The 16083-nt window shown below is 42.9% G+C and overlaps 1 protein-coding gene across 2 annotated transcripts in view; it reads right to left on the bottom strand.

The window, feature by feature from the left end:
- The window catches only part of Pkp2 (plakophilin 2), a 108859-nt gene that overhangs the window by 15349 nt on the left and 77427 nt on the right, over window positions 1–16083 (bottom strand). For both annotated transcript variants that reach the window (XM_090319627.1, XM_090319621.1), the window contains exons 4-6: window positions 15201–15336; window positions 11000–11207; window positions 3643–3820 (exon numbers count right to left, since the gene is read on the bottom strand). In XM_090319627.1, coding sequence (XP_090175753.1) covers window positions 3643–3820; window positions 11000–11207; window positions 15201–15336 — 522 coding nt within the window. The remainder of the gene's footprint in view (window positions 1–3642; window positions 3821–10999; window positions 11208–15200; window positions 15337–16083) is intronic.

Consider the following 16083-nt stretch of genomic DNA (forward strand, 5'->3'; position numbering starts at 1 on the left):
GAGTTTCTTCCAACTTCTGTCCTTTAGGAGAAGAAAAAGATCAGGGCAGAAGACAATAAAGAGGATGACAGAGTGATATAGACTAGAGAAGAAGTAATACATCTTTGGCAGAAATTTCAGACTTAACAGCAAACAGGCTGAGAAAGAAACCAGGAAAAGAATTGCACTCATAACAGCCTCAAGGAAAAACAAATTTAGACATTTTTTGTAATCAAAGATTCTAAAGTCTTCTATAAATCTATAAAACGTGGAAAAAAGAAATTAAAGACACAAGATGATGACAGTGATGACAAGACTTCCCACATTCATGGATAGGTGGAATTAACATTGCCTACATGAGCTTGTTAACAAAGGCAAATTGAAGGCACTCTCTATGAAAATCCAAATAGCATTCTTTATAGGAAAAAAAAATCCTAAAGTTCATATGAGCTGGGGGCTGATGGTTCACATTTATAATCCTGCTCGGGAGGCTGAGAGGTAAGGATGGTGGCACAAAGCCAGGTCTCATTTCCCAAACTCCAAGAGATTCTTATTCTAATCATCTAGCAAAAAACTAGAAGTGAAGATATAGCTCAATTGGTAGAATGCTGGCCATAATCAAGTGTACAAAGCTGAGTTTGAAAAGGCTAAGAATAAGCCTTAGAGGCTCATCCTGTAATCCTAGCTACTCAGAAGGCTGAGATCTGAGGATCAAGTTTCAAAGCCAGCCCAGGCACAAAAAGACCTGAGACTCCATGCAGAAGAGGTGTATAGAATATAGGCAAGGTCAGAGGAGAAATACTTACCTTTAGATATGTTATAGTTAAAGCACAAAATATACAGAAGAAAGAAAGAATATTGAAAGCTGCAAAGGAGAAGACACAAGAAAAGACATACAATGGTAAGCTCATTAGTATAACAGAAGCGCGCGCATGCGCGCGTGTGTGTGTGTGTGTGTGTGTGTGTGTGTGTGTGTGTCTGTGTGTGTCTGTGTGTGTATTCAAGTACTGGCACTTAAATTTAAGGCCTCATATTCTTGCTTAGCCTTGTCTACTCAAGGTTAGCACTCTACCATTTGAAACACACCTTCATTTCTACGTAGTTTCACATTTCTCAACACAAATTCTATATTCCAGGAAGGCATGGAAAGACATAATCTAATCTCTGAAAATAGGAATTGTCAATTTAGATTAGTGTACCCAATGAACCTATACTTCACAACTGAGTGAGAAAAAAAAACCTTCCATGATAAACAAATGCTGAAGAAATTTATGGCTATGTTATAAGACACTTAAAGGAAGAAAATCAAAAATAGAAGTGGTGCTGTGGCTCAAGAGATAGAGTGGAAGCTTTGAGCTGAAGAGCTCAGGGACAGTGAGAGTTCAAGCCCCATGACCACCAACAACAAACAACAACAAAAAAGAAGAAGAAGGAGGAGGAGAAGAAGGAGGAGGAAGAGGAGGAAGAGGAAGATGAAGAGGAGGAGGAGGAGAAGAGGGAAGGGGGGAGGAGGAGGAGAAGGAGATCAGAAATTCATAGTATTGGATGAGCAGATTAACAAAAAAAATAGAAAAGAAACAAGCATAATACAAATAACAAAAGACAGGTAATAAGAGATACCTTTTAATAGTAATACTGAGTAGTCTCAACCTTCCAATCAAAACACATAGAATGGGCCTGGAGTTTGGCCTAGTGGTAAGAGTGCTTGCCTAGCATGAAGACCAGAGTTCGATTCCTTGGAACCATATACATAGAAAAAGCAGGAAATGGTGTTATGACTTAAGTGGTAGAGCTCTAGCCTTGAGAAAGTCCAAGCATCGTGCTCAGACCCTGAGTTCAAGCCCCCAGGACTGGCAAAAAAACAAAAACAGAATCAAAACATATAGTTGTAAATTTGATTGAAAAGCAAAATCATTTGTTGCCTACAGGAAACGAATCTTACTGACAAAGTCAAATATAGGCTTTGGGTAAAAAGACAGAAAACAATACCCCAAGCAAGTGGTTCCCCAAAGCAGGAAGGGGTTGCCACACTTCAGACATCTTACTTTAAGCAGCCATTATTGAAAACATAAGGAGAAATAAAAAAGTTCCTGGAGGGAGAGCTAGGTGTGGTGACTCACGCCTGTAATCCTAGCTGTTCAGGAGGCTAAGATCTGAGGATCAAGGTTCAAAGCCAACTCAGGCACAAAAGGACCTGAGACTCTTTTTTTTTTAGTTGTTTTTTTCCATATATTTTAATTGTAATTAATAGAAGGGTTACATTATATTCACCAGATAGAAGGTGCATTACTTCACAAGCATTGATACCCTTTCTTACCTGAGACTCTTACCTCCAGTTAACCTCTAAAAAATGAGAAGTGGGGTTTGCCTCAAGGGTAGAGTGGTAGCCTTGAGCTGAAGAGTTCAGGGATAGCGCCAAGTTCAACCTCATGACCACCCCTACCCCCACCCCCACTCCCACCCCTCGCACACACACACACACACACACACACACACACACACACACACACACACACACACACACACAAGTTCCTGGAGGAGCCAAGAGTGTGGCCCAGTGGTAGAGTGCTTGCCTAGCATGCATGAAGCCCTGGATTAGATTTCTTGGTACCACATAGACAGAAACAGCTACAAGTGGTGCTATGGCTCAAGTGGTAGAGCGCTAGCCTTGAGAAAACCCAAGGACAGTGGTTCATGCGGTAGAGTGCTAGCCTTATGCAGAAGCAGTTCAGGGACAGTGCCCAGGCCCTCAGTTCAAGCCCCAAGACCAACCAAAAAAACCAAAACCAAAACACTAAAACAGTTTTCCAAAAACCAACAACCTAATTATACATCTCAAACTTCTAGAAAAATAAGAACAAGTCCAACCCAGAATTAGCAGACAGAAATAAAGATTTGGACAATATTAATAATACAGATGAAAAAATACAAAGAATCCATGAAACAAAAGTCTGGTTCTTTAAAAATAAATAAATAAAATGGATAACTTCTAGCTAATTTGACAAAAAGAAAATAAAACCCAAGATTTTATAAAAAGGAAGCATTGTTAGCAGGGTTCCAGTGGCTCACACCTGTAATCCTAACTACTCAGGAGACTGAGATCTAAGGATCCTGGGTAGATAAGTCCATGAAAATCTTCATTTTTTTTTGCCAGTCCTGTGGCTTGAACTCAGGGCCTGGGCACTGTCCTTGAGCTTTCTCAAGGCTAGAGCTCTACCACTTGAACCACAGCACCACTTCTGGCTTTTTCTGTGTATGTGGTACTAAGGAATCGAACCCAGGGCTTTGTGCAAGCTAGGCAAGCACTCTACCACTAGGCCACACTCCCACCCCAAGTTTGTAAAAATCTTAAGTTCAATTACCCAGCAAAAAGCTAGAAGTGAAGGTATGACACCAGCAGTAGAGTATCAGGCTTGAATAGAAAAACAGAGTGCCTTTACTTCAAGCTCTAGTTCTAGCGCATATGTCTGCATGTGTGCACATGCATGCACACGCATACACACACATGCAGAATGATTTATACAGACTAATAATTGATGTGTACTGTACTTGTACTAGGAAATTCACTGGAGTTAAAAGGCATCTTGTGATGAACATGTCAATAGAGGCATGACTGAAAGGCCTCATGACCTGCCTAGGGACGTGGAGATGGGTGGGCTTTACCTGAGGCATCCGGTGACATTGTAGAATATATCAAAATCCAGCAGGCCATTTGATTTGGGGTAATCTCCTTCCGGCCACCCCGAGAAGGGGATGATGATAGTCTCTGTCAGAGTGATCAAGGCTTCTGTGATCATGAGATTCTTGAGTTTGTCATTTGAGGACAGATTCCACAGCAAACCTAGAAAAGTGGAGCTAGCATGAGAACAGAGCAGAGTGGGGCCCCAAGGAGTTTTGAAGTCCACTGAAAGCCATTTGCTCCAGGGCGGATGCTGGAGCCCAAAGTGGGTGGGGGCAGGGCTGAGGAGAAAGAATATGTTGCTTGCTGAATATAGGTGGATTGCCTTGAGCTGAAGAGCTCAGGGAGAATGCACAGGCCCAGAGTCCAAGCCCCACAGATAAACAAATGAATAAATAAAATCTCTTGGACTTTTTAGTGCCCAGGCTGGCTTTGAACCATGATCCTCAGATCTCAGCCTCCCCAGTAGCTAGGATTACAGGAGTAAGCCACCGCACTTGGCTTGAGCTTGCTTGCTCGCTTGCTTGCTTGCTTTCTTTTCTTTTCTTTCTTTTTTTGCAAGGCTGCACAGCTCTACTTTTGGCTTTTTTTTTTTTGCCAGTTCATTGGACATTTGAGTCCCACAGACTTTCCTTCCCAAGCTCTCTATGTACCACAATCTTCCGATCCATGAATGAGCAACCAATGCCCACCTTGGAAACATTGACCAAATTTTCACTGAGCCCACATATAGTTCCATTAACATAGGAACACTGGGCCAGCTCTCTGGCTAGGAGTGGAGTTCTGGCTTGTAAAAGCCCTTTCCTGATCAAACTTGTGTCTAGGTTTAGTCCTGAGCAGGGTCCCTGAGCCACAGGTTTTGCAATGCAATGATTTCATTCTTCCTGCTTCATCTTCAGAGGGCTTGGAAGAGAGACAGCAGTAAACCTCAGAGGCAGTTGAATGTAATCAGAGGCAGGTCTGAAGTTGAGTTTGTGTTACTAAGCTACAAAAGAAAGGCAAAGAAAAGAGAGGGGGCTGGGAGAGAAAGCTTCCCAAGTTCCTAAATAAGTAAACAAATTAATAGTCTGTGCCTGCCAAAGCTTAAAAATGTGAAACATGAAGACAGGATATTTCCTCTTTTATAAAAAGGGCCAAATAGGCATTCAAAGGAAAAGTGCACTTTACAATAGAAACCAGCCAGGATTAATTTAAACTGAAGGAGTAGAAATTTCCTTTAATAGCACTTTTTGTTTTGGTGCCAGTTCTGGAACTTGAACTCAGAGTCTCACACTCCCTTAGTTTTAAGGGAGCAGGTGCCCTACCACTTGAACCATACCTTCACTTCCAGCTTTTTCCTGGTTAGTGGAGATCACAGCCTCACAAACTTCTGCTTCTGCTGGTATCAAACTACAATCTCAGCCTCTGGGATAGCTCAGATTACAGGTGTGAGCCACCAGGCACGAAAGGTAAATTTAGACAACAAATTAGTTACATTTTCTGTAAAGATGGAAGGCAAGCCAAAATCAACAAATGGATTTCTCTAAGAAAGAAAACTTTGGTTAACTTTGAACAAAACAAAACCAAACCAAACCAAACCAGCAGGCCTAGTGTCTCATGCCTGTAATCCTAGCTACTCAGGAGGCTGAGATCTGAGGATTTGGTTCAAAGCCAGCCTGGGTACTAAAAAAACGCAAGACTCTTACCTCCAATTAACCTCTAAAAAAATGGGAAGTGGGGCTGTGGCTCAGGGGGTAGGGTGGTACCCTTGAGCTGAAGAGCTCAGGGACAGCGCCCAGGCCCACAGTTCAAGCCCCCTCACTCCCCCCCCCCCACAACGAAACAGCAAGACCTACAGTAAGAGCTCAGGGACAGCACCCAGGCCCAGAGTTCAAGCCCCATGACCACCCTCCACCTCCCCCCCACATACAAAACAGCAAGACCTACAGTGCTCTAGATCCGGCTTTATGCCTAGGGTGGGATGAGAGGAGATAGATGAAGAGGAGGATGGGGCAAAAATCAGTTCATCCCCTTACCAAAATGTCAACCAGCATGCATCTATCCTGAAATTATAGCTAGACTATAATTTTTCAAATGAAACAGTAACAAATCAGAATTACAGTCTTTGGCTGCATCCCAAATCCACCTTACAATGTGTTACAGGAATCTGTACATTTTCTTTTGTGTGTATGCTTGAGCTCAGGGCCTTGCATTCTCATGGGCATTATTGCTTAAGACTGGAACTATGTCACCTGAGACACACCTTCACTTCCAGATTTTTGTTGGTTAACTGGAGATCAGAGTCTTTTGGATTTGGGTCTACCTTGATCCTCAGATCGTAGCCTCCTGAGTAGCTAAAATAATTCTAGCTAACACAGTAGCTACTATAATACTCAGGATTATAGGCTTCAGACATTGGTGCCTGGTGGAATTTTTTTTTTTTTTCTAGTACTGGGGACTGAACTCAGGGCCTGAGGACTGGCTTGGCCTTTCTCAAGGCTAGAGCTCTACCACTTGAGCCACAGCACCACTTCTGGCTTTTTTCTATGTTTGTGGTACTGAGTTGAACCTGAGTCTTCATGCATGCTAGGCAAGCATTCTACCATCAGGGCAAACTCCCAGCCCCTGGTAGAAATTATGTGTTTATTTATTTTTGGTCAGTTGTGGGTTTGAACTTTGGGCTGGGGCTCTGTTCCTGAGCTCTCCAGTTCAAGGCTAGTGCTCTACCACTTGAGCCACAGCGCCACAGCTGATTTTCCAGTGGTTCATTGGAGCTAAGACTTCTGTGCCTGGCCTGGCTTTGAACTGCGATCTTCAGATCTCAGCCTCCTGAGTAGCTAGGATACAGGTGTGATCCACCTAGCTAATTATTATTATATTATTATTATTTTGGTGTTGGTCTTGGCACTTGAACTCAGGGCCTGGGCACTGCCCCGAAGCTTCTTTTGCTTAGTGCTAGAACTCTACCACTTTAGCCGCAGCTGCTGCATTTCAGCTTTTTTCCTTTTTTTTAGTAGTAGTTTATTAGAGATAAGAGACTCACAGACTTTCCTGCCCGGGCTAGCTTAGATCCTCAGATTTCAGCCTGCTGAATAGCTAGGATTACAAGTGTAAGCCACCAGTGCCCATCTTTGAAAACGTTTTTAATATAATTTTATTGTTATTATTAAGGAGTTATACAGAGCGGTGACCGTTTCATAAGTCAGATGAGTACATTTCCTTTTTGGACAATGTTTCCCATTCCTTCACTGTCTCCCAGTTTCTTCCTCCTGTTCCTGCCCACAAGGAATATTTTAATTTTTAAAATTATTTTAAAAACATAATTTCATTATTATTAAGAGGTTACCATTTCATAAGTCAAATAATGACTACATTTCTTTTTTGGACAATCTCACTTCTTACTTTGTTCTCTGCACTGATTCTCCATCTTGTCTCTGCCCATAAGTTACATGGCTTATTTTCCAAACAGTATATACTGAATGTTTTTATTTTTTAAATGTTCATCAGGGGGCCAGGAGTTTGGCCTAGTGGCAGAGTGCTTGCCTAGCATGCATGAAGACCCGGGTTCGATTCCTTGGTACTACATACATAGACAAAAGCCAGAAGTGGTGCTGTTGCTCAAGCAGTAGAGCTCTAACCTTGTGAAAATCCAGGGACAGTGCTCAGGCCCTGAGCTCATGCCCAGGACTGGAAAAAAAAAGTTCATCATAAAAATTATGTCCAAAAAGGTTACAGTTACATAAGTCAGGTAAAGAGTACATTTCTTTTTGGACAATGTCACCCTTCCCTCACTCTCCCAGTTTTTCTCTCCTGTTCCACCCTCAAGTTGAATAGTTCATCTTCAACATGTCTAGTGAGTCCCATGGCTGCATTTGATCACTCTTGGTCCCTCCATTTCCGTGTCCCCCACAAAAGACAGATAAACAAATAAGGCACAAAGAAAATGACAATGACAAAAAATCCCATTTCCTGAAGTTCATTTCAATAAACACTATTTTAGACGGTCAGAGGTATACTGATAATATTCTAGTCAGACATGGTGATGTGTGCCTGTACCAGCTACTAGCGTCAGGGTCTTGGTTAAGTGGAGGAGCATGTCTCTAGCTCTCCTGAGCCCAGGGCGTAAAGTGGGTAGGGAAATGTGGCTGCACTGGAGGTTGATGTAGAAAGGCTGCAAATTCAACTCCAGCTTCTGGTACACCATGTGTCCCTGCCCCCAAAGATTAAACACATCTTCCCTGCCTTAATTTTTAGCACCAAGAAACCTCTAAATAGAGAAGTTTCATTCTGGATCCCATTCTAGATTTGTTCATATTATAGTTAAGGTTTAGGTTTTCATTTGTCTCACTTTTCATTTCTGGTCCATTTATTTACGGTACTTCAGTTTCAGTTATTATACTCGTAATATTACAGCAGCCTGTGCTTTCTCTGCTCCCAGGCTTTCATTCCAGCCGAGGGAAAAGCAACTGGATTGGAGTGAGGGACATAAATTTTCATTCAGCTCTATGGCCCACTCCTGTAATCTTAGGCTACCTCCTCGTAAGGCTAAAATCTGAAGATAAAGGTTATAAGCAGACTTGAAAGACAGGTTTTTGAGATATTTTTCCCCCTAATCAATCAGCAAACAGCTGGTGGTGTGAAGGTGTGGCTAAAGATGTAGAGCATTCCCTTGAGCTAAAGGAGAGAGCAAGGCGACGGCCACGTCATAGCAGTGGCATTTAAAAACATGACAAAGCTGGGTGAAGTGCCTCACGCCTGTAATCCTAACTACTCAGGAGGCTGAGATCTGAGGATTGTAGTTCAAAACCAGGATGGGCAGATAAGTTCCTGAGATGCTTATCTCCAATTAATCATCAGAAAAGCCACAGTGGAGACATAGCTTAAATGGCAGAGCATTGGGGCTGGGAGCTTGGCCAAGTAGTAGAGTGCCTGCCCAGAATGCACGAAGACCCAAGTTGGATTCCTCAGTACCACATACATAGAAAAAGGCTGGAAAGTGGTGCTGTGGCTCAAGTGGCAGAGTGCTAGCCTTGAGAAAAACCCAAGAACAGTGCTCAGGCTCTGAGCTCAAGCCCAGGACTGGCCAAAAAAAAAAAAAAAAATGGCAGAGCATTAACCTTGAGCAAAACAGCTGACAGACTAACTTTGAGCAAAACAGCTGCCCAGGCATGGAGTTTAAGACCCAGGACCCAAAAGGAAGAAAGAAAAATAAATAGAAAAAAGAAAAATAAAAAGAGAGAGGGAGTTGGATCTTTTTAGTCTTTTTTTTTTTTAAACTAGTCTCAGTGGAACTTGTTCTTTGATCGCTTTAGAATGTATAAACTCCTTGCCACAAATTTTAGGATATCAGATTATTGCAAAGATCATCTATTCCAAGTTATCTTGGAATACCATACATATAGAAAAAGCTGGAAATGGTGTTGTGGCTCAAGTGGTAGAGCTCTAGCCTTAAGAAAGTCCAAGGATAGTGCTCAGGCTGAGTTCAAGCCCCAGGACTGGCAAAAAAAAAAGTGCACAATAAATATTTTATGGAAAAGTATGTTTGGTATTTTATTAAAGTAACAGTCCAACCAGACGGTTCCCCAAAACAGATGGAGGTTAATATGTATTTTCTCAAAATTCACACATAGACTACCACCCCTGAATTACCCCTTGTGCTTTATGCATAAAGCTCTGCTCACAAGAATGTTGTGTGTGTGTCTGTGTGTATGTGTGCCAGTCCTGGGGCTTGAACTCAGAGCCTAAGTGATGCCCTGAGGTTTTTCTGATCAAGGCTGGCATTCTACCACTTGAGCCATAGCGCCCTGTCTGGCTTTTTTGGTGGTTAATGAGAGCCAAGAGTCTCACAGACTTTCCTGCCCAGTATGGCTTTGAACTTTGATCCTTGGATCTCAGCTTCCTGAGTAACTAGGATTACAGGTGTGAGTACTCAGTGTCCCTTCCCCTGCTCTGTTCTTACCCTGATGTGTCTGTTGTACCCCAAGGCATGCCCCGAGCATGCCAGCACATGCTCACTATTTAATAAGTTGAAGATGCACTGATCTCATGTCAATTAAAATAACAGAACCAACCACACTCCCTTGATAGGGAAAACGATCTGGGGAGTGTGGGGTGGAAGGGTGTTTTTGATCTTCTAAGTTTTCATCAGGAAAGGAAGTTTTCTCCTTGAGATGGCACTGATCAGAGTTTACATTCTTTCCCTGTGGGTACAATCCATGTGAAATTTACTCATACATACAAACAAATGGGTTCATTTTTTGTGTTCTCTTACTTACCCTTTTGTCTGCCAAAAGCTGGTGTTCCACCCCCTAAGACACATCTCCATTTCCAACCCTGTGCTGGTTAACTGGAGATAAAAGTCTCCTGGACATTTCTGCATGGGCTGGCTCTGAATCATGATCCTTCAGGCACTGCTAAGGTTACAGACACTGCTGCCATCGCCCCGCTGGGTTCGGTGCATGTTGTTTTGCACTGGAATGTCTTATCCACGGAGCCACTGACCCCTGCTCATTCTTGAGCTACAAAGCTGGCTCTTAAGTGAATCTCATAGAATTTTCAGGTGAAAAACCTTGTTGAGATGTTGTCTTAAAGACATTGAGTTAAAGATACATAACAATTCTTATTAAAAAATAGTATGCAGGGGAAGGGAGTGTGGGCTAGTGGTGGAGTGCTTGCCTAGCATGCACAAAGACCCAGGCTTGATTCCTAGGTACCACATACATAGAAAAAGCCAGAAGTGGTGCTGTAGCTCAAGTGCTAGAGCTCTAGCCTTGAGAAAGCCCAAGGGCAGTGCTCAGGTGCTAAGTTCAAGCCCCAGGACTGAGCAAAAATGAATAAAGGAAAACAAAGACAGTAAGCAAGAAGCTGAGCACTAGTGGCCCACACCTTTAATCCAAGCTATTTGGGAGGCTGAGATCTGAGAATCATCATTCAAAGTCAGCTTGAGCAGGAGAAAATGCTATCTCTAATTAACCACCAAAACACTAGATAGAAGTAGAGGTGTGGAACTCAAAAGGTTCAAAAAAATTCAAGGACAGCAATCAGGCCCTGAGTTGAAGTCCCCAGACCACACACACACACACACACACACACACACACACACACACACACACACACACACACACACACAAAACCCACCACCACATTAAACAAAAACTTCAGAATATTTTTCTCTTCAGGAAAAAAAAAAAAAAAAAAAGAGTTCAGACATGGTGGATTCTGGCCTGCAAGATCACCGACAGAAACGTTCCTTGAAGTTATCTCTTGGACAACAAAGAGCCTATCAATCATCTGTTCCAGGAAACCCAAGGAAAACACATGACCTCACCCACGGGCTGGGCTTGTGTGTGCAGAGCGTGCTACCTGTTATTTGCTTCTTGGTCTCCAAGTCCCCGGTTTGCTTCAGCACCTGCAGCAGCCGGGGAACTCCGTTGAGTTCAGCCACCTCCACCTTGTTGTCATTGTCTTCAAACACCAGGTTCCTCAAGGCCCCACACACAGCTCGCTGAACATCCTCATTCTGACCCTTGAGCAGCTGCAGCAGCTTGGGTATGCCACGGAGCTGGTAGACCTGTACAAATGCACGCACATTTCCAAGACTTACTTGCTAGTGTGTGTGTATACTAGTACTGAGTCTTGAACCCTTGCTTGGGCTTTTCACACTACCACCTGAGCTCCACTTTTGGCTGTTTGAGTGGTCAGTTGGAGATTAGTCTCGTGGATTTTCCTGACCAGGCTGGCTTTGAATTGAGGTACTCAGATCTCAGCTTCCTGAGTAGCTGGGATTACAGGTGTGAGCTACAGGCATCTGGCTTTAACTTTCTCTTTAGGTTGATACTTTCCCCTGCCAATTTGCATTTTATTATTTATTTATGTATTTTTGTACTGCCTGTGCAGGGAAGGGAATGGGAGATGCCCCTTAGCCTTTTTACTCAAGGCTGGTGCTCATTTGAACAACTGTTCCATCTCCAGCTTTTTTGGTGATGAATTAGAAAAAAAGAGTCCCAAGGATTTTTCTAGCCTGGGAAAGCTTCCAACCATGATCCAGCCTGAGACGCCAGCTTCTGGAGTGGCTAGGATTACTGGCATGAGCCCCAGGCACCTGGTTTATAACTTTCACTTTTGGTGACACTTTCCTCTGCTAACTCTTTGATAAGTGAGCAATGGAGAGGGGCCAGGAGCATAGCCTAGTGGTAGAGTGCTTACCTACCATGAAAGAAGCCATGGGTTCGATTCCTCGGTGCCACATATACAGAAAAAGCCAGAAGTGGCACTATGGCTCAAGTGGCAGAGTGCTAGCCTTGAGCAAAAAGGGACTAAGGACAGTGACCAGGCCCTGAGTTCAAGCTCCAGGACTGGCCAAAAAAAAAAAAAAAAAAGTGGGCGATGGAGACTGCAGGTGGTAAACAAGAGCACAGGCTGTGTGGCATAGGAGCCTTGAGGTCACAGCCGTCCTGGTCTGCTTGTTTCCTTATTCTCTCTTTGGGCAAAGCTCTCCTTACCCTGCACAAATGTTACCTTCTTCATGAGATGTCAACCCTGTCCCCTCGTTTTCTCCTGAGAATGAATCACTCCTGTACATTGTTCCAACCTTTCAGGAAGCTAAGTGCCAATACTTTGAAAAGCACTGTCTTAATTTTCTTCAGGAACTAATTTGAAGTGGAGACAGGTTCAGATACACAAATAATCACTACATTAATTATCATAATCAAAAAATGAGGAACCACACAAAGGAGAGGAAAGCTGATAACTGCTGAAGCCCCACATGTTAAGACAGAGTGTGTGTGTGTGTGTGTGTTCCAGTCCTGGGGCATAGCTAGACACTGGTGCTTAGCTAGACATTTTCTTAGTCACACAATTCATGGGGATTGTGTGAGTTTAGCAGTCACATGGGACTAGTCACATGGCACATCCTAGTGTTACCATTAGCTGGGCACTGGTGGCTCATGCATGTAATCCTAGCTACTCAGAAGGCTGAGATCTGAGAACTGAAGCTCAAAGCCAGTCCAGGCAGGAAAGTCCTTGAGATTCTTATTTTCGATTAACCACCAAAAAAAGCCAGAAGTGGTTAAAGTGATTCAGCACTAACTTGAGCAAAATATTTCAGAAACAGCTGCCAGGCCCTGAGTTCAAGCCTCAGGAGTGGTACATGCTCACTCTCCCCGCCCCCATGTCCCCCCACATTAAACAAAGGACTATGTGATTGCAGGACCAATAAAGATAGAATTTTAAAAATGATACAGGGATGGACGGTCTTTGAGTCCTAAGAGCAAATAAAAGAATGACTGACAAGCTACTGTTGGTTTTAAAAGTATGATGACCTAAATTTTGATTTATGTCCAAATTATAATTGTCTTTCACTCATAAATTTTAAAAAGTAGTATCCTGCTAGTACTTGCCAGATTTCATTAGTGTTCATAGATTCATAGACTATAATGACTTTTTTTTTTGTCAGTCATGGGTTTGAACTCTGGACCTGGGTATTGTCCCTGAGCTCTTCAGCTCAAGGCTACCGCCCTACTCCTTGAGCCACAGTGCCACTTCCTATAATTACATAATTCTTAGATTTGATTATTTATTTATTTATTTATTTATTTATTTGGTCCTAGGGCTTGAACTCAGGGCCTGTGTGTTGTCCCTGAGCTTTTTTCACTCAAGATCTGTGTTCTACCTCTTTGAGCTACAACAAAGCTTCTGTTTTTCTGGTGGCTAAATGGAGATAAGAATCTCACTGACTTTCCTGCCTAGGCTGGCTTTGACCACAGCCTTCAGTTCCACCTGAGTAGCTACAAATACAGGTGTGAGCCATCAATGCCTGGCTATATATTTTTTTAAGTGAAGCAAATCTATTTCTTGTGTGAATACAATTTTAATTATTAAGTCATATTTCTTTTCTGGGCTTGTAATGGGGTTTGAACTCAGAACCTCTCATATTTGCTTGGCTTTATTTGCTCAAGGCTGGAGCTCTACCAGCTGAAGCCTCAGCTCCACTTCCGGCTTTTTGCTGGTTAAAATGAAGGTAAGAGTTTCAACTTTGTCTGTTTGGCCTACCTCTGAACCATGATTTTCAGATATGAGTAGCTCATATTATGAGAGAGCCGGTGTCCCCTGGTTTGAATACCTTTTTGAGCTGTGATTTCTTCCTTGCCCAAAATACATCACTTTTCAAATAAATATACAAACATACAATGATTTATGGATGCTATTTCCAGGGTTCTGTCTTATAAGAACACTGTAGCAGCACTAAAGATGTACAAAGCTAGGAGCTGGAAGTTTGACCTAGTGGTTAAGAGTGCTTTCTAGCATGTATGAAGACTCGGGTTCGATTCCTCAGTACCACATACATAGAAAAGCCGAAAGTGGTACTGTAGCTCAAATAGTAGAGCTCTAGCCTTGAGGAAATCCCAAGGACAGTGCTTAGGCCCTGAGTTCAGCCCCAGGACTGCCAAAAAAAAATGCACAAAGCTAGTCATCAAGCAATGACTGCAGCATAGTAATGAAATAGTTTAATACAAGAAATTACAGAATATTGTTTATATTTAAATGAAAAATTTAAAACAGAAGCCAAGCATCAGTGGCTCAGGTCGGTAATCCTGACCATTAAGGAGGCTAAGATCTGTGTTCAAAGCCAGCCTGAGCTGGAAAGTCCACGAGACTCTTTTCTTCAATTAACCACCAAAATGCCAGAAGTGGAGCTGTGGCTCAAATGGTAGTGTGCTAGCCTTAGAAAAAAAAAAAAAAAGCTCAGGCACAGCACCCAAAAGCTCAGTTCAGCCCCATTATAGCACCCCATGCCTCTAAAATAGAGGAAATTAATGGGTAGCTCAGGAAAAATTGGGAAGCACACAGACTTTCAGGGAGGAGAGGACAGGCCCAGGCTTGTGTGGTGACTTATTTTCTAAGTTTCTGAACTGCAGGAAATACTTTGTGTCATGTCTTTACTTCCTTTTGCTTACTTTGAAGTTTATTTTATACATATTATATACATATATATGTGTGGCAGTCATGGGGTTTCAACTCTGGGCCTGGGCACTGTCCCTGAGCTCTTTAGCTCAAGGCTACCACCCTATCCATTGAGCCACAGCCCCACTTCCCATTTCTAGAGATTAATTGGAGTTAAGAGTCTCAGGTTCTTCAGTGCCTGGTCTGGATTTGAACCATGATCCTCAAATCTCAGCCTCCTGAGTAGCTAGGATTATACGAATGGCCACCACACTGGGCTATATTATTCTTCTTTAGTTTTGGGATTTGAACTTAGGGCTTTTTGCTCCACTTACACCACCTGACCCATGCCTCTAGCTCTGCTTTTTGCTAGTTATTTTGGAGATAAGAGTCTCATGGATTTTTCTGCCCAGGCTGGCATGGAATTGTGATCCTCTGGGGTCTTAGCACCCCATGCAGCTGGGGTGACAGGGATAAGTCATTCAGTGCCCAGTCTAGTTACTTTCAAGTGAAACCTATTGCAATGAAGGTGTAAGTATATGGCTGGTTGGGGGAAGCTATTTCCCCATAGCTGAGGGACAGACAGCATGGGGTGGGGTGGATGAGGAAGGGAGATACGTACCCTCTTCCGAGCTTCCGATTTCTGAAAGCATTCATGCTGTATGAAGGTCGCTGCTGCAGAAATCCTGGCCAGGGGCGTGTGGTCGGCATCGAGCATGCTCACTGCTCGCTCCAGCGTCAGCTCCATGTCTGCATTCCTACACAAGTAGTCAAGCATCAGCGGCTTCCAAATTTGGCCCTCTGGCCTGCCCACCTGATCCTACAGAAGTGACTCAGCTATTCTGAGAAGCATCTAGAACATCTGCACCTTGGGTTTTCAAGAGCCAAAGAAAACAACGATCAGAAGTTATGAGGACTTAGTGGGGCATCGGTGGCTCAGGTCTATAATCCTCGCTACTCAGGAGGCTGAGATCTGAGGATCATGTTTCCAAGTCAGGCCTGAAAGTCCAGAAGACTTTAATTAACCAGCAAAAAGCCAAATGTGGAAGTATGGCTCAAGTGAGAGAGGGCCAGCCTTGAGCAAAAAACCCAAGCAAGAACACAAAGATGAGTTCAAGTGCCAATAAAAATGTATAAATATACCATCAGATTGAGCTGATGATACACACACACATGATTCCCCCTTTTATACAACTAATAAACACAAATTTAAAAATCTTTTAACTAGCACTGATAGCTCACATTTGTAATTCTACTTACTCAAAGAGGTTCAGATCTAAGGATCATGGTTTGAAGCCAGTTTGGACAAGAAAATCTGTGTTGTTCTTATTAACAACAAAAGAGAAAAAAAAATGCCAGAAGTGAAGTTGTGGCTCAGATGACAGAGGATACACTTGACCCAAACAGCTCAGGAACAGTGCTGGGGCTCTGAGTTCAAGCCCCAGGACTGGAACCGAAAGAGTCAAGAATAAAAAATAACATCCTTTTAAAAATCTTTGAAAGAG

Source organism: Megascapheus bottae, chromosome 2 (genome assembly GCF_031878675.1).
Source record: "Megascapheus bottae isolate mThoBot1 chromosome 2, mThoBot2.hap1, whole genome shotgun sequence".
Classification (NCBI taxonomy): Eukaryota; Metazoa; Chordata; class Mammalia; order Rodentia; family Geomyidae; genus Megascapheus; species Megascapheus bottae.